Source organism: Eubalaena glacialis, chromosome 17 (genome assembly GCF_028564815.1).
Source record: "Eubalaena glacialis isolate mEubGla1 chromosome 17, mEubGla1.1.hap2.+ XY, whole genome shotgun sequence".
NCBI classification, from domain to species: domain Eukaryota; kingdom Metazoa; phylum Chordata; class Mammalia; order Artiodactyla; family Balaenidae; genus Eubalaena; species Eubalaena glacialis.
The window spans coordinates 87,087,275-87,113,590 of record NC_083732.1 but is presented as its reverse complement, the minus strand read 5'-3'; the positions used below and the strand labels follow the sequence as shown (position 1 = coordinate 87,113,590).

The following is a 26,316-nucleotide window of genomic DNA, read 5'->3' as shown; positions in this document are numbered from 1 at the left end:
TCAAAATACGTGTGGGTCTTTTTCTAGACTCTATGCTTTGTTCTATTTATTTATATTTCTGTGCTTTCATCAGTACCACACTGTCTTGATTACTATAGCTTTATAATAAATCTTCAAATCAGTAGTGTTGGTCCTCCAATTTTGTTCTTCCTCAAAATTGTTTTGGCTATCTTCATTCCTTTACTTTTCCATATAAATTTTCGAAACAACTTGTTGGTTACTACAAAAAAATTCTTCTGGGATTTTGATTGGAATTGCATTGAATATTTAGATAAATTTAGAGAAAACAGACATCTTAACAATATTGAGTCATCCAATCTGTGAACATGGTATGCCTCTTTACTTATTAAAGTCTTGATTTCTTTCATCAATATTTTATATTTTACAGTATATAGATCTTGCAATTATTTGATAGATGTATCCCTAAATATCTCATGATTTTTAGTGCTATTGTATATAGTACCTTTTTTATTTTAATTCCCAATTGTTCATTGCTAGGTATATAGAAACATGACTGATTTTTGTATGCTGACTTTATATTTGCAAATTTGCTGAATTCACTTCTTAGTTCTAGTAGGGTTTTTTTTTAGATTCTTTGGAATTTTCTATTTAGATAATACCATCCTCTACAAATATGGATACTTCCTTTCCAGTCTGCATGCCTTTAATTTCTTTTCTTACCATTCTCTATTGACTAAGCCCTCAGTACAATGTCAAATAGGAGTCGTGAGAGCAGACATCCTCGCCTCATGTCCAATTATGTGGGGGAAACAATATCTTTCACTACTAAGTATGATATTAGCTGTAAGATTTTTGTAAGTACTCTTTATTAGATTGAGGAAGTTCTCTTATTTCCTGCTTTTATTGTGAATGGATGTTGAATTTTGTCAGATACTTTCTCTGCATCTATTGAGATGGTTATGTGCTTTTCTTCTTTAGTCTGCCAATACAGTGAATTACATTGATTGATTTTCTTTTTTTTTTTTTTGGCCATGCCACGTGGCGTGTGGGATCTTAGTTCCCCGATCAGGGGTTGAACCTGTGCCCCCTGCAGTGGAAGCACGGAGTCTTAACCACTGGACCACCAGAGAAGTCCCCACATTGATTGATTTTCAAATGTTCAACCAGCCTTGTATTCTTCAGATAAATAGTGCTAGAAGTTTATCATTCCCACAGCACACCAATCCTCACACTTTCTTGCCATCTGCTTTAGCCATCTGCTTCAAGATGCTCCGGGACCTGAATAGTTCAGACCCCCTCCACCTGAAGTACATCATCAAGGAAATCAAGTACGTGGCTCACGGGGACCCCAACCTGGTGCTGGAAACCATCCATGACTACTTTGTAGACAACCTGGAGGTGGGAGCTGCTCAGGCCATTCAGGGCAGGCGTGGGGAGCAGAGGGGAGGGCTGGATCCCAAAGGGGGATCAAACCCTGGTTCCTCCAGACAGCAGCGCCATGATTTGGGGTAAGTCAATCTCATGTGTCCAGTGAGCCAAGGGGGAAGGGAGGAAAGCGGATGAATACGTGTACACCGTCCTCTGAACTGTCTCTCGATAAGATTATTATGATCCCCAGAGATGAGGAAACTGAGGCTTAGGGAAGGGAAATGATTTGCCTAAAGTCACAGGGGATGGATGGTTGGGTAGATGATTGGGGGAAAGCTCTGTCTGGCTTTTTAATGAATGAGTGAATAAAAGAATGAATGGAGGGGCTTCCCTGGTGGGGCAGTGGTTAAGAATCTGCCTGCCAGTGCAGGAGACATGGGTTCGAGCCCTGGTCCGGGAAGATCCCACATGCCATGGAGCAACTAAGCCCATGCGCCACAACTACTGAAGCCTGCACTCTAGAGCCTGTGCTCCGCAATGAAGAGTAGCCCTGCTTGCCGCAACTAAAAGAAAGCCTGCGCACAGCAACGAGGACCCAACAGAGCCAAAAATAAAATAAATAAATAAATAAGTAAATTTATTTATTAAAAAAAAAAAGAATGACTAGAGGAACTGATGGAATGCTTTAAAAATCCCCTAGCAGTTCCCTGAGGATGGGGACAAATTTTTATTCATCTGTCTCTGCAGAACCTAGCCCAGGGCCTGTTCATGAAGGGGTTGTTGGACAGATGGCCAAAAGCGTCCACTTGTGCTCTCTCCCCTCTGGCCTCCTCCCCCTCCCCCCACCAATGCTCCCATTGATGACTCCCCGCATGATCAGACCCAACTCGTCCTGAGCCTCTATCCTCTCTGCTGCCCACAGATCTCCGCCTGGCACAAGTTCTGGCTCTTCCACGTCCTGGAGGCTGTCATTGGAGCCAGTGAGTCCCTGGAGGAGACCTGGGAGAAGACCTTCATGCAGCTGGCCCTGGAGAACATGACCAAGTCCACGGTGGGCCTCCCACTGCCGCCCCCGCCAGCAAACAGGCCGTTTCACAAGGCCTTCTGGGATGCAGGCAGCTGCCCTGGGGACCCAAAGAATGCCAGGAGTGCCCAGCCTTGTGCTTGACCAGGCCATTCTGCCCATTTTCTTATTTTCTTACCACCAGCCCCCTCAGAGGGACAATGTCATGCACCCACTTTACAGATGAGAAAGGCGAGGCTCTTTGCTGGTCTGTGCATCCCACCCACCCCCCAGGCTGTAACTCAGCCCTCGGCTGCCTGCCTCAGGGTTTCTGCCTGATGGTGACCACAAGTTTGGACCTGAACCGCACATCCCTTGCCACCCTCCCCGCCCACTCCCACCCCCGCTCAGTCAGGGCTGCCCCAGGCCCAGCAAAGGTCTCGGCTGATTTCTGCTCCAGGGGCTTGGGGGCCAGCTGCTCTTATTTAGACAGACCAGCCCAGGGTTGCCCCGTGGTAGACTAGGCAATAAACATGTGGTGATCGTGGTCGGAGAGCTGTGACCAGCCACCAAGACCCATCACACTGGCCAAGCCCTGGCGCCCCACAAAGTGAGAACAGGCGTAATTTAATCCTCCCACCACGGGTTTATGACACCTATTTATAGGTGGAGGGACCGAGGCTCAGAGAGTTTAAGACACTTGCCTGGAGGAGTTACGCAGCTGGTAAAGAGCAGGGGTGACAAGCTCCCACACACCCCACAAACACGTCGTAGGTCCATCTTACTGTGAATATCGGAGAAAAGCAGGAAACAAAGTCCATATCCACTATAACTATTTTCTTTCTAAAATTCTTTTTTTTTTTTTAAAAAAAAACTTTTCACTCATGATTGTGACACATGTCAGGGATAATTTAAAAGGGCAAAGCATCGGGCTTCCCTGGTGGTGCAGTGGTTGAGAATCTGCCTGCCATTGCAGGGGACACGGGTTCGAGCCCTGGTCTGGGAAGATCCCACATGCCGCGGAGCAACTAGGCCCGCGAGCCACAACTACTGAGCCTGCGCGTCTGGAGCCTGTGCTCCGCAACAAGAGAGGCCGCGACAGTGAGAGGCCCGCGCACAGCGATGAAGAGTGGCCCCTGCTCGCCACAACTAGAGAAAGCCCTCACACAGAAACGAAGACCCAACACAGCCAAAAATAAATAAATAAATTTATAAAAAGAAAAAAAAAAATTAAAAAAAAAAAAAAAAAAGTGCAAAGCATCTATGTAGCGTTCACAGCCCAGTAGTCATACAGAGCTGGGGCGGAGAGGCGGTCGGCAGGGACCAGGGCTGCAGGACAAGCAAAGCCCGCAGGTGTCCGGGTGACAAGAGCCTCTCTGGAGCAGCCTGAGGCAGGGCCAGGGCAAGCAGGGCCCCGAGGCCAGACTGCTCTTCACTCTCTGCTTCTAAATACAGCTCAGCCCACCTCCAGCTCTCCAGCAGGTGGGGGCAGGCGCTTCTGCGGGTGCCACGAGCTGGTCCAGGACTCACAGGGGAGAGTGGGCACGTCAAGGCCAGCAGAACTCGTCTTCCGGCGTCTCGGAGTCTGGGACTCCGGTTACCCAGTGCCACCAGGACCACCCTCTCCTACACCCAAGCCTTCCTCCATCCTGATTTACTCTTGTGCTGGATTTACATCCCCCCAGGGAAGTACAGTTTTGAGACCATGAATTTCTGGAAATAGCTCTGTTCCGTTTCCCCCAGACTTTGCGTTGTTGACCATTGTCGCGTTGTCCTCCGGCCCCGGGTGCTGCTGTAGAGACTCCAAGCCACTCTGAACCCTGGTCCTTCCTCCCTGCTTCGTGGCATCTCTGTGCTGCACGTTCTGCCGTGCCCAGCGTGTGCTCGGCTCTGGGTCTGTTTTAGCCTCCGTGCTTGGTGGTCCTGCATCCTTGCAGCCTGGCTACTTGAGTCCTTTGCTTCTGGAAAATGCTTACTTAATTCACTAATGATATTGTCTCCTGTGTTTCTCTGTTCTAGGGTTGGGGAATGTCTAACACTCAGACGCAGAGCTTTCAAGGGTTCCTAATAATCTCATCTTGCCTCTCCTTTTCCATCTTTCTGTCCTTTGTTCCCCTCTCTGAAGATCCGTTATCTTCCAGAACTTCTACTGAGTTTTCCACTCATGTCCATGAGCCTTTAACTTTCAAGAGATCTCGATTTTTGTTCTCAGAATGTTCCCGTTTCATCCTGTTTATACCTTCACGGATACAGTATCTTCTCTCCTCTCAGGATATTAAAGGGAGTGTTTTGCTTGAAGTTTCATCTCTCTGGCCTCTATTTCTTCCAAGTAGCTTTTTTCTGGGTTTCATCGGGTTTGCAGTTGTGGCTGTGGTTTTAGTGCCTCCCGCGTCCATGGCCTTCTCTGCGTGGCCGTCTGCCTGTGCTTAGGGGTTGATAAGGCGCTCTGAGCACACAGGTGGGAGATGGGATTGGAGGTCCACCGTAGAGTTATGAGGTGAGCCCTCTGCTGGCCTCCCCATGTCCCCCGCCCCTGTATCAGCACCTCTGTGTAGTTCCTCCCGGGCTGTCCACATCTCCCAGGGAAGACCGTGACCCGGGGCCCAGCCCCGGGCGGCGATGTGGAGGACCTGGCCCAGGCAGTGTCTGTCCCTTGAGCTTGCAGGCCTGGCCTCCCCGCCCCGAGTCCCTCTGCCTGGCCTCTCCAGAGACCCTCCAGGTGTGCGGAGTGGGGACGGCATCTGGGCACCTGACTACTCCTTAAACCTCTTTGCCCTCTCCCCGGCCTCCCTAGCTGTAAACATCTGGGAGACACAACCCTCAGGATTTCTATCAAACAATGTGTGGTGTTGGGGGGGGCTGGTTCTCAGCTTGCCCTCCCAGCAGCTTAGCGCTCAGCACAGTTGCCTCACCCATCTCCTTTCCAGCTTCAGAACGTGGTGGCTATTGCCCTTGCCAAAAATCTCCTAAACGTAGTGTAGTTGAGAGCTTTTTTTGAAAGAGCAAAATCACATTCAATCCACTATCTTAACGAGAAGCCCTCATATCCACCCTTTCAACAAATTATAGGGCTTCCCTGGTGGCGCAGTGGTTAAGAATCCGCCTGCCAATGCAGGGGACACGGGTTTGAGCCCTGGTCCGGGAAGATCCCACATGCCACAGAACAACTAAGTCTGTGCGCCACAACTACTGAGGCCGCGTGCCACAACTACTGAAGCCTGCGTGCCCTAGAGCCCATGCTCCGCAACAAGAGAAGCCACCGCAACGAAAAGCCTGCGCACCACGACAAAGAGTAGCCCAGCTCACCTCAACTAGAGAAAGCCCGCGCGCAGAAACAAAGACCCAACGCAGCCAAAAATAAATAAATTAAGTAAATAAATAAATTTTAAAAAATTTATAAATGATATAACAATTTCATAGGATGATCAAACAGCATCACAGGGACCAGCGGCACGTGGGGAGAGACCAGAGACCTCTCACTTTCAGATGCCGCCAAATGCAGGGCTAGGGCTTGGATAGACAGGGCAAGTGGGAACTGTACGCCAGGCAGCAGGTACAGCACAAGCGAAGGCTCAGAAGCAGGAAGGATGACGATGGGTCCTTGGACCAGTAAGAGGACCAGGGATGTTGACAGTCACATGTAGTTCTGAGCCCTGAGATTGGACCTGATCTTCACCTGCCAGCTGTGTATATCGGGCTTCCTCAGTCTCAGTTTTCTATCAAAAACCTGGGTTGACGGTAGCCGTTCTGCCCACCAAACCAGACCACTCCTCCTTTCTGCCCGCACCCAGGAGCTGGAGGAGGCCCACCGGGACGCGGCCAGCAACGTGCTGGTGGCCATCTGCAGGCACTTGTGGCGGCTGGTGGCCCAGCACCTGGAGACCGAGGTCCTGTCGGGAGTCTTCCCGCCCCGCAGCCTCCTCTACGTGATGGGCGTCCTGACCTCTAACGGTATGTCCCGTGCTCAGGGCCTGGGCTTGGCCACCCTCTGTCCCCAGGCCAGCAGGGGGAGGGGGAGGTCATGAGGAGAGAGCAGGAGGGGGCGTGCAGGGCTGCTGATCCGCGGGACACACTCAGGCTGTGCGACAGTGAAGCATCCCCATGCCAGAGGGCCATGGGCTCTGGCCCGAGCACTCCCACAGCCCCCCTCCCCTCGGCCAGCCTGGGCCACTTCGGGACTCCCAGGATAGGGCACCAGCGGCTAGCTGTGCTGACCATCCCCACTAGCCCGTGCTCCTGCTGTCAGCATTTCGACAACAGGCCTGGACAGAATCGGGACGGAGCGAGGAGGCCCAGGAGGCAGGCCTGCCCTGCCACGTGGTCCTCTCCCCGGATCACCGGCAGATGGGGAGGCCAAGCTCACAGAGGCTGTGCGACAGGCCTGGGTCACCCAGCCGCACGTCCTGGGCCTGCGGGGTCCAGGTTTCTGTGTCTCCTCAGCAGCCGCTGCCTCTGAGCCCCTGGAAGGACCGCCTGGATAGCGGGGTCTCTGAGAACCCCCAGGGAGGACTTACAGGGAAGGGTCTTGCCAGGATGAGGCTCAGCTAATGCAAGACAGCAAACGCTGAGCGCCTGTCATGTGCCCGGCTCCGCCCTCAGGAGCTCGCAGCCTCGCCAGGCAGGCACGCGCCAACTCTCATCCCTCACTCATTCATCCATTCACAAGCATGAGCTGAGCTCACTTCTGCCCAGCGGGGGAGGTACCGGGCGGCCCTGGTGGCCATAAGGGAGGGCTTCCCGGAGCAGGCAGCCAAGCCTGAGCCATGCCTTGAGGGATGAGTAGGAGTTTGAGGAGGGAATGGTGTGAGTACACCTCAAGGCCTTAGGGAGGAGCTGGTCAGCAGCCTCAGCGAGGGGTTGAGGTCAGGGGGAGGAAAGGGGGGTGGCAGGCCCTGCTCTCTGCAAGGAAGCCTGGCGGGGAGGCCTCAGAGGCCGTGCTTGGGAGTGTGGACTCTTGGCTCAGCTTTGCACCCATGCCTGGGACTGGCAGGCTGGGTGGAGGTCCCCCTTTGCCTTGGGTGACGTCTGAAACCCCCAGGGCCATCCCTGAAGCAGCCGCTCCCTCTGAGTTGGGTTTCCAAAGTTCCGTAAAAGCTTTCCAGCCTCCCAATGTGCCCCTCTCTGAGCCTCGTTTTCCCACCCTTGAGGAGACCCAAGTACATCCTAAGCAACCATGCCCAGAGGGAACCCTCCATTTACCATTGGTGAGCCTGAGGTCCAGAGAGGGAACGTGACCTACCTGAGGTCACACAGCAAGGGTGGCAGGGCCACAGCTCCAGCCCAGCTTTCTGGACCCTGAGCCCAAGTCCGGCTCACCATCCTCCGAGCTCACCTCCCCAATGGAGCCAGAATGGGCAGAGGCAGGACATCAGTCGTGTCCAAGGGATGGGGGAGATGGAGCCCAAGACCCGGTCCTGGCCGTGGACATTGGGTCTGGCCTCCAGTGACCCGCCCTCCCTCCCACAGAGGAGCTCTTCAAGGAGGGAGAGAAGGCTTGCTGGGAAGAGCAGCTGGCCCAGGTAGGGAGGGAGCTCTGCCACGAGGCCTTCTGCCGGGATGATGGGGGATGGGAGACACCGGGGGAGCAGGCAGCAAACCAACGTGGGTGGGCACCCGCTCAGCCCTGGGAGGAGGGAGGAGATCAGGGAGGGAGGGGGAGGGAGGGGACAGAGGAGGAGGCAGGGCAAGGCTGTTACAGATGAGCAACAGGCTTGGAGGGGAGGGGACTTGACCACAGTCATGGGACTGGTCCCTGTGGAGTTGGGAATTGAACCTTGGTCTCTAGGCACCTGGCACAGAGTAAGTGTCCTTTCCACCCACCCTGGGGGCTGGATCTGTGACTGAGGGGCCCAGAGAGGATGCAGAGGCCAGATCTGAGACCAAGGGAGGAAGGAAGAGGTCGGCGTGGACTGAAGTTGCCACAGCTGAGGACGGGTGTCACGCTGGTCCATCTCCGACCACACACCACGTGAAGGGTTTGTGGGGCAGGGAAAAGGGACATGGGGCCCTGGCAGACCTGGGTTTAAGTCCAGATTCAACCAATCACAGCTGCGTGTCGGGTGACCTACTTTGTCTCTCCGTACCTTAGTTTCCTCGTCTGTCAAATGGGGGTAAAAGTACCAACCTCAAATGTTCATTGTGAGATGACAGGAAATAATCTGTGTAGTGTTTGGCACTGTGCCTGACAGGAAGCCCTCACTCACTACATTAGTTATTAGTATCATATAGTAGCAGCAGAATAGTAGTAATTAAATGGCATTTAGTGGAAATTACACCAGCAGCAGCAGCAATACAAGTAATTAATAGAAAAATAAGACAGAAAATCACAAGGACATAGAAGACTTGAACAACGTAATTAACCAAATTGATCTAATTGACGTTCCTTTCAAATGTAAATAGAACATTCACCAAGATAGATCATTTGCTGGACCATATGTCAAGTTTCAATAAATTTAAAAGGACTGAAATCAAACAGAGTACATTCTCTGCCCAGAACATCAATTAGAGAACAATAGCAAAAATACATCTGGAAAAATTCCAAATATTTGGAAGTTAGACAACACTCTTTTAAATAATCCATAGGTCAAAGAAGAAATCACAAAGGAAATTAGAAAATACTTTGAACTGAATGATAAGTAAAACACAATATGAAAATTTGAAAATCTGTGGGGTTCAACAAAAAACAATGCTTAGAAGAAATTTATATTTTTAATGCCTATATTAGAAAATAAAAAAGTGTATAAAATCTATTTTCTAAACCTCCATTTTAAGAAACTATCCCCAAAAGTGCAAATTAAGCCCAAAGTAAGTAGAGGGAAGAAAATAATAAAAAGTAGAGTAAAATTCAAAGAAGTTTTTTAAACAGACAAGCAGTAGAGAGTGAATAAAACCAAAAGTAGGTTATTCAAAAAGATTGATAAAATGATAAGCTCCTTGATAGGCTGATCAAGAAAATAAAAAATATTCAATATCAGAAAAGAAAGAATATCACTACATATCCTTTAAACATGGAATGGTAATAGAATATGATTCCAATAAATTAGGCAATTTAGATTGAATAGACTAATTCCCTAGAAAACACAAACTACCAAACTGACGCAAGAAGAAACAGAAAATCTGAGAAGTCCTGCATCAAAGAAATTGGAATCATATTTTATAAACCTTGCTGGTTAATTTTCTATTACAAGTTAAGGCATAAGTAATACCAATTCTATCCAAATTCTCTCAGAAAATAGAGGAAGAAGAAACACTTCCAAAACCTTTTTATAAGGCCAGCACAACTCTGACACCAAAGCCAGACAAAGACATTACAACAAAACTACAGACCAAAATCCTTCATGAAGATGAACTCAAAAGTCTTTAACAAAATATTAGCAAAATAAATCCGGCAATATACAAAAAGTCCACACATGTTCAGCAACCTGGAATTTCTCGGATCCCAGTCCTTTGGGGCTTTTAACGGAGGCTTCGTTAATAGGCACAATTAATGAAATCACTGGCCACTGGTGATTAAAGTCAATCTCTAGCCCGTCTCCCCTCTCTGAAAGTTGAGGAGTGAATGAAAGTTCCAACCCTCTAACCATGATTGGTTCCCCTGGCAACTTGCCCCCATCCTGTGGTTACCTAAGGGCTTTCCAAAAGTGGAACCGGGCTTGTTATGAACAACAAAAGACACCTTTACTGCTCTAATCACTTAGGAAAGGGTTTTAGAAGTTCTGTGCCAGATGAAAATAGAGATGAAGACCAAATATATATTTTTATTATAAATCACAATATCACAAAGAGAAAGGCTCTCAACAAAGAAGGAATAGGAGGAAACTGACATCTATGAAAACCCTACAACTAACATACCTAGTGACAAATAAATGAACACCTTCCCGCTAAGATCAGAATAAGGCAAAGATGTCCACTCTCTCCACCTCTGGTCAACATTGCACTGAAGTCCTAACCAGCGCAGTAAGGTAAGAGGAAGGCGAACACAGACACAGATTGCAATGGAAAAATGTAAAACCATCTTTCTTTGCAGACAACATAATTGCATACACAGAAAATCTCACAAAAGTTTTTTTTTAAATGCTAGAACTATTAATTGCTAATAATTGAATTTAGCTAGATCTCAGGATACAAAATCAATATGCAAATGTCAGTTGAATTTCTATATACTAACAACAAACAACTGGAAAGTAAGGTTTAAAAGCACAATGACACAGCCACATGAAAAACATAAAAGACTCAGATAAAGTTAACAAAATATGTGCAAGATCTTTACAAACATTGCAAAAAGAAATTAAAGACAACCTAAATAAATGGAGATATATGATCATGGATAACAGGAGTCAATAATGTTAAGATGTCAATTCTCCCAAAATTGATTTATAGATTCAATGCAATGCCAATCAAAATCCCAACTAACTTTATTATAGAATTAAACATAATCTATAAGTTAAAAATTTATATGGAAATTTCAAAGGACCTAGAATAGCCAAAACAATCTTGAAAAAGAACAAAGTTAGAAGAATTACACTACCTGATTTCAAGATTTCCTAAATAGCTATAGTCCACAAGACAGTGAGAATTGACAGAGATTAAACAAATAAATCGATGGAACAGAATAGAAACTCCAATATAAAACCACACTTATATGGTCGATTAGTTTTTTTTTTACAAAGGTACCAGAGCAATTCAATGGGGAGTCTTTTGAACAAATGGTTCTACAACAATTGCGTATCTAGGGGGAAAAAAAGAACTTTAATGCCTGTCTCTAACCATTCACGAATATTAATTTGAGATGGACCCAAGGCCTAAATATAAAAAAACGAAAACGCTTCTAGAAGAAAACACAGGAGACAATCTTGCCAACCTTGGGGTAGGTAAATATTTCTTAGGACCCAGAAAGCACTTATCATAAAAAGAAAAAAAAAATAGATTAATTGGATTTCATCTAAATTAAAGCTTCTGCTCATCAAACAATACTATGAGGAAAGTGAAAAAAGGGAAACCACAGACATGGAGAAAATATTCACAAGACATGTATCTGACAAGGGACTGTATCCAGAATAAATGAAGAACTCTTACAAAATCAGGGAGAAAAAGACAAACAGACCAACTGCAAAAGTGAACAAAAGATTTAAATAGGTATGTCACAAAGGAAAGCATATGAACGACCAAAAGCCAAAGAAACGACATTCAACATCTTGAATCCTCAGGGAAATGTCAATTAAAGCCCGGGAGCTGCCACTACCCACCCAGGACAGAGCTCAAAGGAAAGAGAAAGACTCCACCAAATGCTGGCGGGGAAACTCACACTGCTGGTGGGATGGTGACACCTCCTCGGAAAATCGACATTGTCTTATACAGTTATGACTCACCAGTTCCACTTTTAGGTATTAACCCCAGAGGCATGAAACATTCGTACACAAAATTACACATACAAGCATGTTCCCGGCAGCCTTATTCATAACAGCCTCAAACTGGAAACAACCTGTACTAGGCAGACTCATTCCCTCCCAAAGATCCACCTGAGGAAACTAGAGAAAGAAGAGCGAGTTAAACTGAAACCAACAGCGAGTTAAACTGAAACCAACAGCGAGTAAACTGAATTGGGAGATTGGGATTGACATATATACACATATGTATAAAATAGCTAACTAATAAGAACCTGCGGTATAAAAAATAAATTAATTTAATTTAATTTAAAGAAAAACAAACTGAAACCAAGCAGCAGAAATGAAATAATAAAATTCAGAGCAGAAATAGAGAAGTGAACTTGAGAATGCATGCAAAAATGCGGACAAGGACTTCCCTGGTGGCACAGTGGTTAAGAATCCGCCTGCCAATGCAGGGGACACGGGTTCGAGCCCTGGTCCGGGAAGATCCCACATGCCGCGGAGCAACTAAGCCCGTGCGCCACAACTACTGAGCCTGCACTCCAGAGCCCGTGAGCCACAACTACTGAACCCGTGTGCCACAGCTACTGAAGCCTGCGTGCCTAGGACCCGTGCTCTGCAACAAGAGAAGCCACTGCAATGAGAAGCCCACACACCGCAACGAAGAGTAGCCCCCTCTCGCTGTAACTAGAGAAAGCCCGCGCACAGCAACGAAGACCCAATGCAGCCAAAAATAAAATTGATTAATTAATTAATTGAAAAATAAAAAGAAATGAATCCTTTAAAAAAAAAATGCGGACAAATTTCAAAAACATACTGAGTGAAAAAAATACCAGACACAGAAAAGTACACACAGCGTGATTCCAATTGTTATGAAATTCTAGAAGAAGCAAAAGTAACCTATGGTGAACTAAATTATATCAGTTTTGTAGGGATGGGGATTAACTAGGAAGGAGCATGTGAGAGCTTTCCCGGGTGGTGGGAAATGGTCTAGCTCTTGATGGGATGAGACATATGGGTCTGTACATTTGTCAAAATTCATTGCACTACACACTAAAGATATGTGTGTTTCACTGTAAGTTAAATGTACCTCGATTTTAAAAATATTTAAAACTTCAAAAAAATTTAACTTTGGAAACAGACGTGCTTCAAATTTCAAAAAATTTCAGGTTTTTTTAAAGGAATATGTTGCCCACCCTGTATATTATATAAACACCCTTAGACCCTTAGCAGGGTCTGGGGAAGATGCAGAATTAAATATATGAATATATCTGCTACAGAAACATGCAAAATTCACACTAATTCCCACAAATAGTGCCACATCAGTTTGGGTCCGCTTTGGCCACCAAACGCTGGTACATGCAGCAGTGAACAAAAGACAACAAAGGTTTGGGAGAGGGGACAGGGGCCCCTGGTGCTTCTGGAGAAATTAGGAGCTTCCAGGAAGCCAGGGTCCCCTGGGCATTAAGCAGACACCTGTTCTGTGGGTGGGTGAGAGAGCCACCCGGGTCCTGCTGCACCCCAGCGTCCTGCAAATGGACCAGGTGGGGGACATAACCAGGGCAGACAAGCTCCTCTCAATTCTGATGTAGGCCGGAGCAATTTCTGTTTCAGGGTCCAGGGGAGCAACCCCAGAGGGGGTGCAAACGGTCCTGCCTACAGGGGGCGCTCTGGGCAGGTGTTGGGTCCCACAAGGCCGCGGGATGCCCTTGCGCTCCAAGTATGGCATTGCTAGTGATCCTTTAGGGTAGATTCCCAGAAACGGAATCGCTTGGGGAAATGGATACATGTTATAAATTTTAATTAACACTGCCCAAACCTGCACTTCAGTGCAATCCAATCACCTCCCCACCAAAGGACACTTACTTGCCAAAATTTGGTGGTTTTACTATTTGCCAGTCTTGGCCAACATGATACATAATCTTAATTTCCATTCCTTAAATATTAGCAAGGTTGAGTTTATATATCTCCATTTTTAAGCGGATTGTCATCTTTTTCTTACAGGTTTATAAAGTACTCTTTAACAATGATGTTAACTCTGGGCAGTAGGTCACAAAAAAAAACCTACTGTGTCTTTCAACTTAATTTATGGTGGTTTGGCTGAACAAAGGTCTTGAAATGTGTATATTCACATTTACCAGTCTTTTCTTCTTTTCTACTTTATGGTTGGGGGCGTAATCAGGAGTATCTCTACCTCAAAGAATCTTAGGATCAAAAATCTCAGACTTGTTGAATTGTGGAAACATTGGAAATAGAGAAACCATGAAGTACATCATGATAAAATCATGCGATGTTACAGCAGAAATCTTAGGACTTTATATTTAGAAGAAACATTTCATTCATTTATTTGATCATTGGTTCATTCGTTCATTCATTCAAAAAAATATTTTTTATTAATATTTTTTCATTCAAAAAAATATTCACAGAGTGTCAACTACTTGCCGGGCACTGGTCTAGGTGCTAGGGAGACAGCCGTGGGAAAACGAGACAAACCCTGCCCTCTAGGCACACACACGCTGGTGGGGCCACCTTCAGGGGACACTCACTGGGCATCTACGCCGGCCGAGCCCCTGCCCAGTGCTGGGGACATGGTCAGGCTCCAGTGGGGAGTGGTTGGGGGTAGGTCGGGCTGGTAGAGGCTCACAGGGTGGAGGGAGAGGCCTCTCCAGCCCTGCCCGCCCCCATCTGCTCACAGATGGCCGTCAAGTCAGTCCAGCTTCTGAACACAGAAGTGTGGTCCAAGGAGCTGCTGGGGGTACTCAGCAAGCCCGACCGGACACATCAGGAGCAACCCCTGGAGAAGGTGGGCCCCAAGCACCCCTGCTGCCCACCGCACAGGCCCAGGGGCTCTGTCCATGGGACACACACCTAGAGCAAAGCCTGGGCCCCAGAAAGAAACAGAGGGGCAGGGGCGAGGCAGCAGGACTTGAAGCCAAACCCTTGAAGCTTCACCACCAGGTGGAGGATTGCTAGTCCCAGAGCAGGGCGGTAGGGCAGCTACAGGAGCCCAGGGAGGCCCAGGGAGCCTGGACAGGGGAAGTGGCAGGCCGCCCGGGGTGCACAGGGATGGATAGAGATAGGTCAGGCTCAGGACAGGAAACGGAACCCTCCCCCAGGCCTTTCTGCTCATCTACTCTGGGCTGATCCTTCAAGCCGAGGAGAACAGCACCACGGTCAGGACACACCTGAGAACCCTCCTGGAAACGTCCCACCAGTGGCCCAAGCAGAGAGAGGGGAGGACCCAGCCATCACCCGATCCCTAACTGCCTGATCCTGAACAGAGTAAAATAGCCTGACCGCTGGTCACAGCCTGAGCCCTGACCCTGGTCACAGCCTGAACCCCGACCCTGGTCACAGCCTGAACCCCGACCCTGGTCACAGCCTGAACCCCGACCCTGGTCACAAACTAAGACCCGACCTTGGTCACACTCTGAGCCCCAACCCTGGTCACACCCTCAGCCCTGACCCTGGTCACACTCTCAGCCCTGACCCTGGTCACACCCTCAGCCCTGACCCAGGTCCCGCTCTGAGCCCTAACCCTGGTCCCACGTTGAGCCCATCACAGCTGTGTCCTCTTCATTATTGCACATCTGCTTCCTGGACCCTCATTCCCACCTCGGGGACAGGGCTGCTCAGAGGGGGTGGGGGGGGAGGAGGGGGTAACAGACCTCCAAGGAGTCACCTCTCCCTCCTGCCCCACCCCCCCTCCAGCCCCCATAAAGAAATGCCACCCCACCAGGTTGGGCTCAGAGTTGCATGCCCTAAAGAGCATAGGGATGGGAGGCAGATGCCCTGTGACCTCAGACAAGTCCCCTCCCTTCCTGGGCCTCAGTTTCCACACACCCAGGTGAGAGGCAGGCCTGATCCTACCACCCCACATCGGTGACCCCGGTTCCCGGCCCCCGCAGGGCATCGCTCTCACTGTGGGGCTGCTGCAGCCCGCCACCTGGACCACGTCTGGGCCGTCCTGGAGCAGTTTGGCCGGAGCACGCCCGTCAAGTGGAGCCTGCACAGCTTCTCCCCGAAGGTACTGGCTCTCGGGCTGTCAGAGGCCTCGACCAGGGGCTGGGACATTGGGACCCGCCCTGCATGAAGGGCTGGGCCTCCAGGGTGGGGATCCTGGGGCTGATTAGGGGAACGGTCTGTGGACTCTGCATCCTGACCTCTGGTCCCACCTCTGCGCCCACCTGCGGCGTGGCCCCCGTGCCTCAATTTCTTCCTCCTGGATAATAATCTCCCCCTCCCGAGGCTGGGATTGCAGCGAGCCTGGCTGTGAGGCCAACACAACAGGGACTTGCGTGACAGCTCTGGCTTGGCTGTGGTGTCTGCTGTGCGTTGGTTAATGGCTCTATGATCCTGCGCCTTGTCCGAAACATGAGACAAGTGCCAGAGGTCAGCCCCGGGGCCCCACCAATGGACAGTGCGGCCACCCGGCCCTTGCTGCATCCGGATAACTCCCGAGGGTGGAAGCAGTGCCAGGGACCACACGAGGGGAGCTTGGTTAGGACAAAGGGGGCAAGAGTTATAACTAAAGAGGACGGCCAGGGTCCGGCCAGCCTCCTCCTCGGGGTTCCACAGCTGGCAGGTGGCAGAGCAGGGTCTGAGACCTGAGTCTCAAACCCTCAGAGAAGGTCTAGTCACTGATGGGCAACAGAACCATGATGTCCTCAGATGACAGCCGGGAGAGTCCCAGATGCGCCCCCCACTCTCCGGGTCTCACCCGGAGCCAAAGCTCTGAGCGGCCCATCCCCATCTCTCTAGTACCAGACACGACCCTCCCAGGCCCCCAACAGCCTGAGGCAGGGTGGAAGTGGGGACAGGCCCTGGGCTCCTGGGGAAGGGGCTACCACAGGGCTGGGAGGGCGAGGGGCTTGGAATCCAGCCAGTTCTGGCAGAGCCAAGCACCTCCACCTACACCCCCAGGTGACCCCACAAGGCCCATCCCAATGCCCTAGAGAGACGATTCCATGTCCCCTCTTTCCCTGGTGAGATAAACTCAGGCCCATCACCCCTCAGAACACCCTGCCTCCAGGACCCTGCTAGGGTCTGGGGCACTTCCTGTCACCGTTCCCGAGAGGAAGGGTTCTCACAGGCATCTCCTGATGCTTAAGTATCATCAACGCATTCGCATCGTTAAACAAAATCACCCCCATCAAAAAAACTCCAGCTACGTGGCCCCAGAGCTGGTGATCTCTGCTGAGCCCCCTTGAGTGGAGGCCCTGCTGCCACATGTGACTGCGGCTCTCCTGCCCCTCTGGTGTTCCCACTCCCTGACCCCGCCCCCTTGCTCCACCACCTGACCCCTTGCCAGGATGAAACCCTGAAGCAGAGCTTCCTCACGGCCATCCTCATGCCGGTGGGGGCTCTCAGCTGCAACGAGGGTGCCCAAAGCTACGAGCTCTCCCAGGTCTCTGAGCTCTTCGAGTGTCTGATGGTGAGTGCAAGGTCCTGGGGCAGAGGAAGGGCTTCCCGGGACAGAGGGGGCACCTCCCTCAGAGCAGCAGCATTCATGAGAGGCACCCACTGGAAAAGGTTGGGCCGATTGGATTTCTAGAGCGTGTACAGCCCCTCACAGGCTTTCACACCTGGAAGCACATCCATGGCCCCCCCATGACTTGGTTCCTACAGGGACCCTGAGCTGGCCAGTTACATCCACTGCACAGCTGATGTGGCTGAGACCCAGAAAGGCCAGCACCATCCATTCTGCTAATACTGACCTAGTTCACACCACTAGTTACTAGAGATTTTGGCCTCACAGAACCCCTGGGGTAGTGGAGGAAACACACAAGTGATGGACAATTATATAGTGATAATAAAAATAATAACAGTTCTCGTTTACTGAGCCCCTGCTGTGACTCAGACACTCTGCTTCTCATTCCTTGCTTCATGTGTAACACAAGGGCAACAACATCATGTTATCTGTGAATAAAAGAAGCTCAGAGCAGTTTGGAGACTCGCCCAAGGTCATGCAACTTGTATGGGAGTAGCCAGGATTCAGACATGACTTGTCTGATTCTAAAGTCTATGCTCTAGATGTCTAAGTGGGGGCCAGGCCACAGAGACCCCCCTGGGTAGGTGAGGATCTAGAGCATAATCCTGTGGGTTACAGGGGTGCTGGGCACCAAGGTCTTTAGGCAGGGATGAGACTTGGTGCTGGAAGTGGGATAGGCCCAGGTGTGAGTGACTCAGCCTTCACCTGGGATTTCCAGCTTCTGATGGAGAAGGAGCCCCAGGACATGCTGTGCATGTCGACTCGCCAACAGGCCATCCACATCATCTCCAGCCTCTGGTAGGCTCCCCAACCCCACACAGGACCTTGCTCAGCATCAAACAGCAGCCTCACAGCTCAGGCTTGGTACCAGCAGGACAGTGAGAGGGGAGAGATCAGACATCAACACCCTACTGGGCAGGGCTAGGGACCTGAGCCCATGCAGGCCACAGTGGGTAGGGGGTGGGCAGCTTATGGAGGCCAGAGCCACTGGGGCACAGCCACTCTCCAGAGTGAGCTGACCCACCCAGACACTCAAGGTCAGAGCAGTCATTCATGGTAAGACCCCAGCCACAGGCAGAGTCTAGAGCAGGCTCTAGCAGTTGGGCAAGGAATTGCAAAGGGAAACTGAGTCTAGACTCCAGCCAACATCCCAGGGAAAGGAGGGAAGCTAGAGTCCAGAGGGAATCCCAGGGCCAAAGGTGGGTCCTGATTTAGCGGTGAAGCTACAGGTGGGGTGAGGCTGTACCAGCCTCCCCACCCTGGCCAGGACAGGGTGAATCTGACAAGGAAGTGGAGGCCAGGGATTTCAGAGCTGCCTGTCCTCAGACTGCAGAGGGCCCCACACTGCACTGGGCAGGGTGGCAAATGGAGCTGGGTGGGCCTTCCCCAGAGCAGGTAGCCCAGGTACTTCACCTCTCCAAGCCCCAGATTCCTCTGCCATTCACTCCACGAATAACTGCTGAGCGCCGACAATGTTTAGGCACTGTTCTGAGCTCTGGGGACCCAGCTGTGAGCCAGCAGGGAAGGTCCCTGTTCTCTGAGAGCTGACATCTGGGGAGGGGGCACAGGATGAGCAGACCGCACGTATCAAGGACGGATGAGAATAATGGAGAAAAATGCGGTGGGGGTGATGAGACAGGGAGGGAATGTAAAACCCTCATGGAGTAAATGAGGCTCAGCGCTGAGTCGAAAGTTGGTTGACTGAGGATTGATTGATTGAGTGACCCCGGTGCACCCAGCACCCTGAGGCTTCTGTAAGAAGGAGACTGAACAAAGACCTGAAAGGTGAGTGAGCCCTTCAGGCACCCGGCCAAAGGGAAGGCAAATGCAAAGGCCCTGAGGCTGGAGCACAGCTGGGTGCTGGAGGACTAGCAAAGGGCCAGAGTGGCTGGAGTGGAGTGAGTGAGGGGCGGGTACAGGTGAGGTCCCAGGGGTCACAGGGAAGGTCATACAGGCCACTGCAGGGACATTGGCTCTTGGCTGAGCAAGGTGGGGCCTTTGTGGGGATTACATTTGAGAAAGAGGTCTGTCCTTTGAGTGGATGGTGAGTTGATGGCACCACGCAGTGGGCAGTGAGTGTGGAGTTCAGGTGAGGCCCAGACTGCAGACCCAGGGTTGGGGTCGTCAGCATCCAGATGGCATTTAAGGCCAGGGATGGAAAGGAGAAGTGGACCAAGGCGTGGGCTGGGGCCCCAGGGGCTGAGAGGGTGAGAAAATGGTCAGAGCTGAAGCACAGGGGACATAGGGGGAAGGGGAGAGATGAGTCAGGGAGCAGGGGAAGGAGTTCTGAGGAGGGGCTGATTAATTCATCAAAGATACTGATGGCCACACAAGACCAGGCCTCGCATCCACTAGGTAGACTAGGGGGTGTTCAGGGTGACAATCTGATTGGCTGGACTCGAGGGGGGGGTGGAGAGAGCTGGGAGGTCAGTGCAGACCACCCTTCTAGGGGCTGGGGGATAAGGGGGGAGGAGAGAGGCAGGCTGCCTGGAGGGAAAGTGGAGTCAGGGGAGGGTCTCAAGAAGCCGTGGGAAGGTCCTGCAGCCCTACCCCTGGTAAAACAGGTGCCCTGGCACACAGGAGGCACTCAATAAACGGTATTATTACTCATTCAGATCTCAGAGTGAAAGTTTGGCATCATTTGCCAAAACAGAACTGCTAAGGTCCCAAAGGTGTAAGCAGGGCTCGGGCGAGACCAGCCTGCCCAGTAAAGAGAGCTGGGGTGAGGGCTTCTCAAGCCCCTGCTCCCAGCCAGGCCCGGAGTCCCTTACAAATCCTGCCCCGAGGTCAACACAGCCCTGGAGGCAAAAGGCCGGGAGGCACAAGTGTGCACACGAGCCTCTGGGCAAACAGTTGGGACTGGCTCCCAAGAGGGGCCGCGGCTGCTCAGGGCTGCCGACTCCCGTCCGTTCTGACCAGCGGCGCCCCCAGGCCCCGCCCTCTCCGCCTTGTCCTCCACACGGTAAGATGAGGCCGCCCCTGGCCTTGGAGAAGAGATCTCGGCTTCTGCCCATCAGCCTCCGCAGGGTGTTGTCCCTGCCGCAGCTGGAAGTCCTGGAGAAACACACCTGCCTCGTTCTGGAGCCACCCAACACACAGGTGCGAACCTGGAACCTGCCCGCCTTGGAGGGGGCTCCTCGGGAAGGGTATCCAGCTCCGCCCGCTGCTCTCGGCTTGGGACGGGGCGGGCTGGACGGGCAGGGCCCCTGACCACCCCTCAGGCAAGGGCTCGGGGGACCCTGGGTGTGTTTCTTAACTGCTCTGAGCCTTCGTTTGTCCGCCTGTAAAATGGAGATGATAATCCTAGAGCTAACGGTCTTAACACTCGGAGTGAAAGGAGACCCTGGGTGACCCGTGTCTGGGGCAGAGCGGCGCTCTGTAAATAGGAGTATAAGTGGCCTCTCCTCCTCCCTACCGGCACTGAGAGCATGCAGCTCAGTGTCACCTATGCAGCTACTGCAGCTGGTCTGGTCCGGCCCGCCCTAGTGGCGGGAGGAAGGAGCTCTGATACGCGCTCTACCCGCTGGCCAGAAGCCCATCCCCTCCCGAGTTCTGTTAAAGGGAAGCCGAACTGCGGGGAGACGCCTGCCATTGCGGGCAGCCGCCACCAGGCGGCGCGTGCCGTCTCGCCCGGCCCCACTCCCGCCCGGCGCCCACTTTGAGTCCCCTGCAAAGGGCAGGGAGCAGGTGTTAACTGAGCACCTGCTGTGTGCCAGGCCCAGCATGTGCGTTAGCTCACCTTCCCAGCAGCAACCCGTCCAGAGAGCGAGGAAACCAGCTCAGAGAAATGGAGGTGTCTGGAGGGAGAATCAGGGTTGAACCCCACCCCTGCCCTCTGGGCCCTGCTCTTCATGCCACACCCCCAGGCTGAGTCCAGGCTGGAACTGGACAGATAAGCAGCTTGGGTGTAGGGCAAGAGTGAGGGGCCCCCCGGACCCAGGGCAACACCACTGCAGCTGCCCTCCAGAAGGGTGTCGTCTGCCTACACCCCAGCCCTGCGGGAGTCCAGGGCGCCCCAGTTACCAGATGATGACCTCACGGCTGGCTCCCCCAGGAAATGTAGCCGGGAGCCAGGCACTGGGCTGTGGGACCTGTTCATTTGCATCCCGTGTCCACCTCCACCCTGGCAGGGGGCTGGCTCCAGCCCAGTTCTCAAGTGACAAGGGTAACTGAGGTGGCAAAGGTGGGCTCAGAGAGCTGAAGTGAGCTGCCCGGGGCCCGCAGGGAATTGATGGCCAGCGCCCCAGGGCTCTGCTCCAGTGAGTACTCCCTGTGGCCCCTCCTTCCCTGAACAGTCCTGGCTAGCCAAGCAGCAAAGACTTGGGGTGGGGGGGGGGTCTCCTGTATGAGACCCAGGAATCGGGACCAGTGCAAAATGAAAACGTGGGGCCTTTGTTTAAACCTTTTTGAGAATTCAAGGTGGCGACAGCAGAGCATTAAACGCGTGGAGTGCGTGGAGCCTCCCGAGCCAGGTCCTGTGCGGGCTGCACGCCCGTGAACTTGGAAATGAACTTCCCTCGGCGCTGAGAAACCTGTGCCCTCGGGCAGGTCCAGACCACCCCTGCCCACTTTCCCCAGCTGCCCAATGGGGATCATGGGGGGCCCTTCCTGGGCATGGTGTGAGCTCGCTGGTGTGCAGCCCGGCCTGGGGAGTGTGCAGGAAGTGGGCACCACTGGCCCTGAGAGGCCAATGCACGCAGGCCCGTCGGGAGGCCTCAGGCCTCCCTTCATCCCACCGGGGCTTGGCCGCCACCTGAGCTGCTCCACGTTCCTGCACAGACCCTCTGCAACAAGACCTCGGAGGCCCTGGACCAGGTGCTGCAGAGCTTCATCGTGCAGAACCCCACGGCCGACGAGCTGCACTTCCTGCTGTCGCTGAGGGCGGTGGGAGCAGCGCGGGTCTGGCACAGGCGGGGCAGAGGGTGGACAGAGGAGGCAGGGCCTGAACCGGGGGTGGGGAGTGGTCCAGGAACACAGAGGCTCGAGGGTTGTCCGTCGTGAGGGATCACAGTAGTTTGGGACAAGTTGGGGGGGGGCGGGGTGCAGCAGGTGCAGCCTGGTGGCCAGTGGGCCGTGAATGTCACACTAAAGGGAGTTGATGAGGAAACACGGCCCTGGCGGGATCTGCTCTCCTTCCGCCTGAGAGAACCTCACCTGCAGCAGGTCCCCAGCTGCGAGGGGTCTCACAAGTGCACCCACTCTGTCACTGCCCTCTGGGAGTCCCTCCCTGATAAGAGGGAGACCAGCCAGCAGAAAGGGACAGTCCAGGGTCGGGGGAGGCCCAGTCAGGGGAGGCCGCCTCTGCTGGGAGGGTGGAGGTCGGGGCCAGCGGGCCTCCTCCTGAGTGAGGACTGAGAGGGCCGATGGGTGGGAGGGGAGGGGAGAGGAGGGGCAGGGAGGGCCCTCGAGCAGAGGGCACGCGGGGGCAAAGCTGAGCCGCCTCAGCGAGCACAGTGAGCCAGAATGGAGGGAGGGTCTGCGTGGCTGGAGCCTGGGGACAGAGCGGAGGCAGGCGGCAGTGGGTCAGGGTGAGGTTAGGTCAGCAGGGACCAGGCCACCTCAGGCTTGGGGAGCCTGTGGAGGTGAAGGGAGCCGCTGCAGCAGGGGTTCCCGACCTGGGGTGCACGGAAGGAAGTCGGGGTGTATGAGCACCGCCAGGAGGAAACACCGTCTGCATTTTCCCTCACCTCGAGCTTCAAAGTAGCATGCCCCTCCCAGAGGGTGTTGGCAGCAGACCGCAGCAGTGCCAGCAGTGGCTGTCTGCCACCAACAGAAGGCACGGTGGCTGTCACAGGACGTGACTGAGTCACAGAATCTCCCAACACTTTATCCTCATCCAACGTCAGAATCACTAACTCTAATCATACATCCCCTTAACGAAGAGGCTCAAATGTGGTTTAAAGTGTTCAGCACAACTGTTTCAATATGCCTTTGTATTCCTTTGTAATTCTGTGCCTTTATGGTGTGCACAGAAAAGCATTGCTCTGGAAAGAGGTGCACTGCGGGGGAAACAGGTTAAGAACCGAGAGCCTCAAAGGGCTTTGAGCAGGAGGGGCGTGTCAGCTACAAAAGAAAGAAATGACTCCTTTTCTTGGGGCGGGGCTGCCAGGAGCAGAGAGATTAGCTGAGGCTGTGAAATGGGACAAGGAAGGCTGGAAGGGGGGAGTGGTGGCCGTCCTGGGGCCTGAGCTTCAGCTGGGAGTGGGAGGGGCCTGAGCTGAGGATGTGGTCTGGTCTTGAGTGGGTGTGGCTTAGGCCGGTGGGCGGAGCCTGGGACCAGGGTGGGCTGGGCCTGAGCCAAGGAAATGGTTGAGCCGAGGGGTGTGGCCTAGGCTGAGGATAAGTGTGATCTGGGCTGATGGGTGGAGCCTGGGCCAAGGGTGGGTGGGGCCTGAACCCAGGGGTGTGGTCTGGGCTGGTGGTGGGCGTGGCCTGAGCTGGGGGCGGAGCCTGCCCGGAGCCGGGGGTCCCAGGCGGCAGCACCCCTCCCTGCCCCCGCCCACCTGCAGCACATGTACGTCTGGCTGGCGTCAGAGAGGGCAGAGGAGCGGCAGCGGGCTGTACACAGCTGCATGGCCCTCCTCAAATTCCTGAGCCACAACCTCTACCTGGACGTGAGTACCCGGCCCTCTGGCGCCACATCCACACCCCCTCTGCTGCCCTAGCCAAGCCGCCCTTCTCCCAGAGCCTGCCAAGGCGCACGGGGTCCCTGCCACCAGGACAGGCTGGATCCCCGAGTCCCCTGTGGCCCGGCCAAGTAATCTCCCTTTTTACATACAAGGAAACAGGCTGGGTTGGGGATTGGGGACCCCTGCTCAAGGCCTCCCAGCTGGAAGCTGAACCCAGGCGCCCTGACCCCTGACTCAGGAGACTGGGCTCTTGCCAAAGCACCTTGAAGCCTCAGGCAGGTTCTCCACCCCGAGCCTGTTTCTCAGGGAAATGGGAGGAAACGAGTCCTCCTTAGAGGGATACAGGGGGAATCAGATGGGGGTGGGGGACCATGAAAGGGCCCATAAAGTGTGCAGCCCTGCCCCAGACTAGGGTTGGCAGCTCTGCGTGGAGCAGCCAGCATCCCTCCGCCCTCGTCCATCACGGTCCCCATCGTTTCACGGATCACAGCCTAACCACCATCTGTCACTGACGCACTTGGGTTGAATGAACATCAGCACGTGCTCAAGTACTGAGTGGTTCTACGTTTATCAACCAAAATCAGCATCAATTCCTCCGGGAGACTCACAGGAGAGATGAGGAAATTAGTTCCTCAGCCTGGCGCCTGGCGGGCGTGCCTTTCTAATGAAGATGGACAGGCAAAGCTCGCAATGCACAGACCTCCCTCCAGCATTCCTTTGATGAGGAGGATCCCTCTCCAGGGGTTCAGAGTGTCTTCAATTTACTCAAAATCAGCTTCTGCAACACAGGACTGGGTCTAGGAGAGGCAAGTCAGGCACTTGCCTCGGGCACAAGATTTGTGGAGGCGCCAAAACACTCTGCAAGCAAGATAAATATTTTAGTGGGATGTTTTAAACCATTAAATCAGCAAACTATGCCCCATGGGCTGGCCACCTGTTGTTGTGAATAAAGTTTTATTGGAACCAGGGCCGGGATTAGGGTGAGGTGAGCGAGGCAAGGTCATGGGAGTGCAGGCTCAGATCCTGTCTTTATTTACAATTTTGCAACTTTGTTCCTGATGGATCTTTTACATTCATTTTGATTTTTATAAATATTACATTAAAATAGTATTTCTCTTGATTTCTGAGCTTTTCGGCCACCCCTTACATTTTGCCCAGACCCGAATCCCAGCCCTGGCACACAATTTGAGGGGATCCTTGCTGACACTGGCCGTGCTGGAGTAAGTACGTGGCAGGGTGGTGATCTGCATCAGTGGTTCCCCTGCACTCTCACCACAGCCAAAAGAGGACTTCAAACGGATTGGGCAGCTGGTGGGCATGCTGGGGATCCTGTGCCAGGACCCAGACAAGGCCACCCAGTGCTCCAGCCTGGAAGGGGTGGGCCATCTCTACAAGCTCCTGATGCGCCACAGAGGTGAGCCTTTGAGGACCACCACAGTGGACCCACTCCCACCCCTAACCACAGCCTCAGCCGAACCCACACCAACACTCCTGAACTCAACTCAACCCAAATCTCCCCCAGACCCACCCTCTAACTTCAGCCATAAGCCCAGTAATGGCCTTGTCCTGACCCCCAGACCCACTGACTCCCAACCCCAAACTTGGACACAGGCATGACCATGATTTCAGATGATACTGCCCTACCTCCTACAGGTCCCAACCTAGACCCCAAGCCCACCCTTGCCCGCCCTCAACCCTGCCCAATCCCGCCCCTGGCCAACAGGGAAAGCCTCGCAGGTGCAAGCACCGTCCCCCAAGCAGCTTTCCCAGGCCAGCGCGGATGGAGCCCCACTCTGGAGCGGCAGGGACCAGAAGGCCGCCCCCCCCCAGCCCCCGGGAGAAAGCGCTCTCGAAGGACCGCGTCTTCCAGCCCGGCAGCTCCCAAGTCATCAAGGTCAAAGCCCTTAGAATCCTGGGCAAGTCCAGGTGGGGGGGCGTGGCCATGCACTGCTCTAAGCCCCACCACCGCCCCTCTGACGGGGCTCCCGCTGGGGCCAGGGTGTGAGTATTAAAACCGAGGCCGGGATCTCGCCTGCATCTCTGGGGATTAACCGAGAGCTTTGGAGAACCCGTGGCCCCTGGCCTGGGAAGGGGGAGTTGGGGGAGGGGAATTGGAGGAGGGGCTTGAGATAGACTCTGGGGTCAGGCTTGAGTCCCAGCTCTGTCTCTCGTGGCTGTGCGACCTTGAGCAAACCCCTTCTGTCTGAGCCTCAGTCTTCCTCTGTGAAATGGGCAGAGTGGTGCCAATGAGGTTCCAGCCACCAGGAGCTCCTAATAAACGGCACTGGCAGGGTGGCTCCCATGGTAGGTGTCCTCTGAGGCACCATACGATGTCCTTCCCATTGAGATTGATTTTGCAGGATGACCATCTGCAGATATAGCCCTGCCTTCCTCATTTTCCCAGAGGCCTCTCATCATTCTCTGAAAGCCAAACCCTCCTTCTTCGAAGGCATATCGTGTCTCACCCTTTCTGCTGTC

The 26,316-nt window shown here is 52.9% G+C and overlaps 1 protein-coding gene across 1 annotated transcript in view; it reads left to right on the top strand.

Annotated features, from left to right (window-relative positions):
• Window positions 1-26,316, top strand: part of LOC133077066 (maestro heat-like repeat family member 5) — a 64,344-nt gene that overhangs the window by 5,711 nt on the left and 32,317 nt on the right. The window contains 17 exon segments of the mRNA XM_061171737.1: window positions 1,214-1,359; window positions 2,252-2,380; window positions 6,124-6,283; window positions 7,799-7,851; window positions 14,414-14,521; window positions 14,835-14,968; window positions 15,643-15,745; window positions 17,030-17,152; window positions 17,928-18,007; window positions 19,195-19,198; window positions 20,177-20,310; window positions 20,672-20,674; window positions 21,910-22,093; window positions 23,719-23,823; window positions 25,117-25,252; window positions 25,562-25,677; window positions 25,679-25,732. Coding sequence (XP_061027720.1) covers window positions 1,214-1,359; window positions 2,252-2,380; window positions 6,124-6,283; window positions 7,799-7,851; window positions 14,414-14,521; window positions 14,835-14,968; window positions 15,643-15,745; window positions 17,030-17,152; window positions 17,928-18,007; window positions 19,195-19,198; window positions 20,177-20,310; window positions 20,672-20,674; window positions 21,910-22,093; window positions 23,719-23,823; window positions 25,117-25,252; window positions 25,562-25,677; window positions 25,679-25,732 — 1,772 coding nt within the window.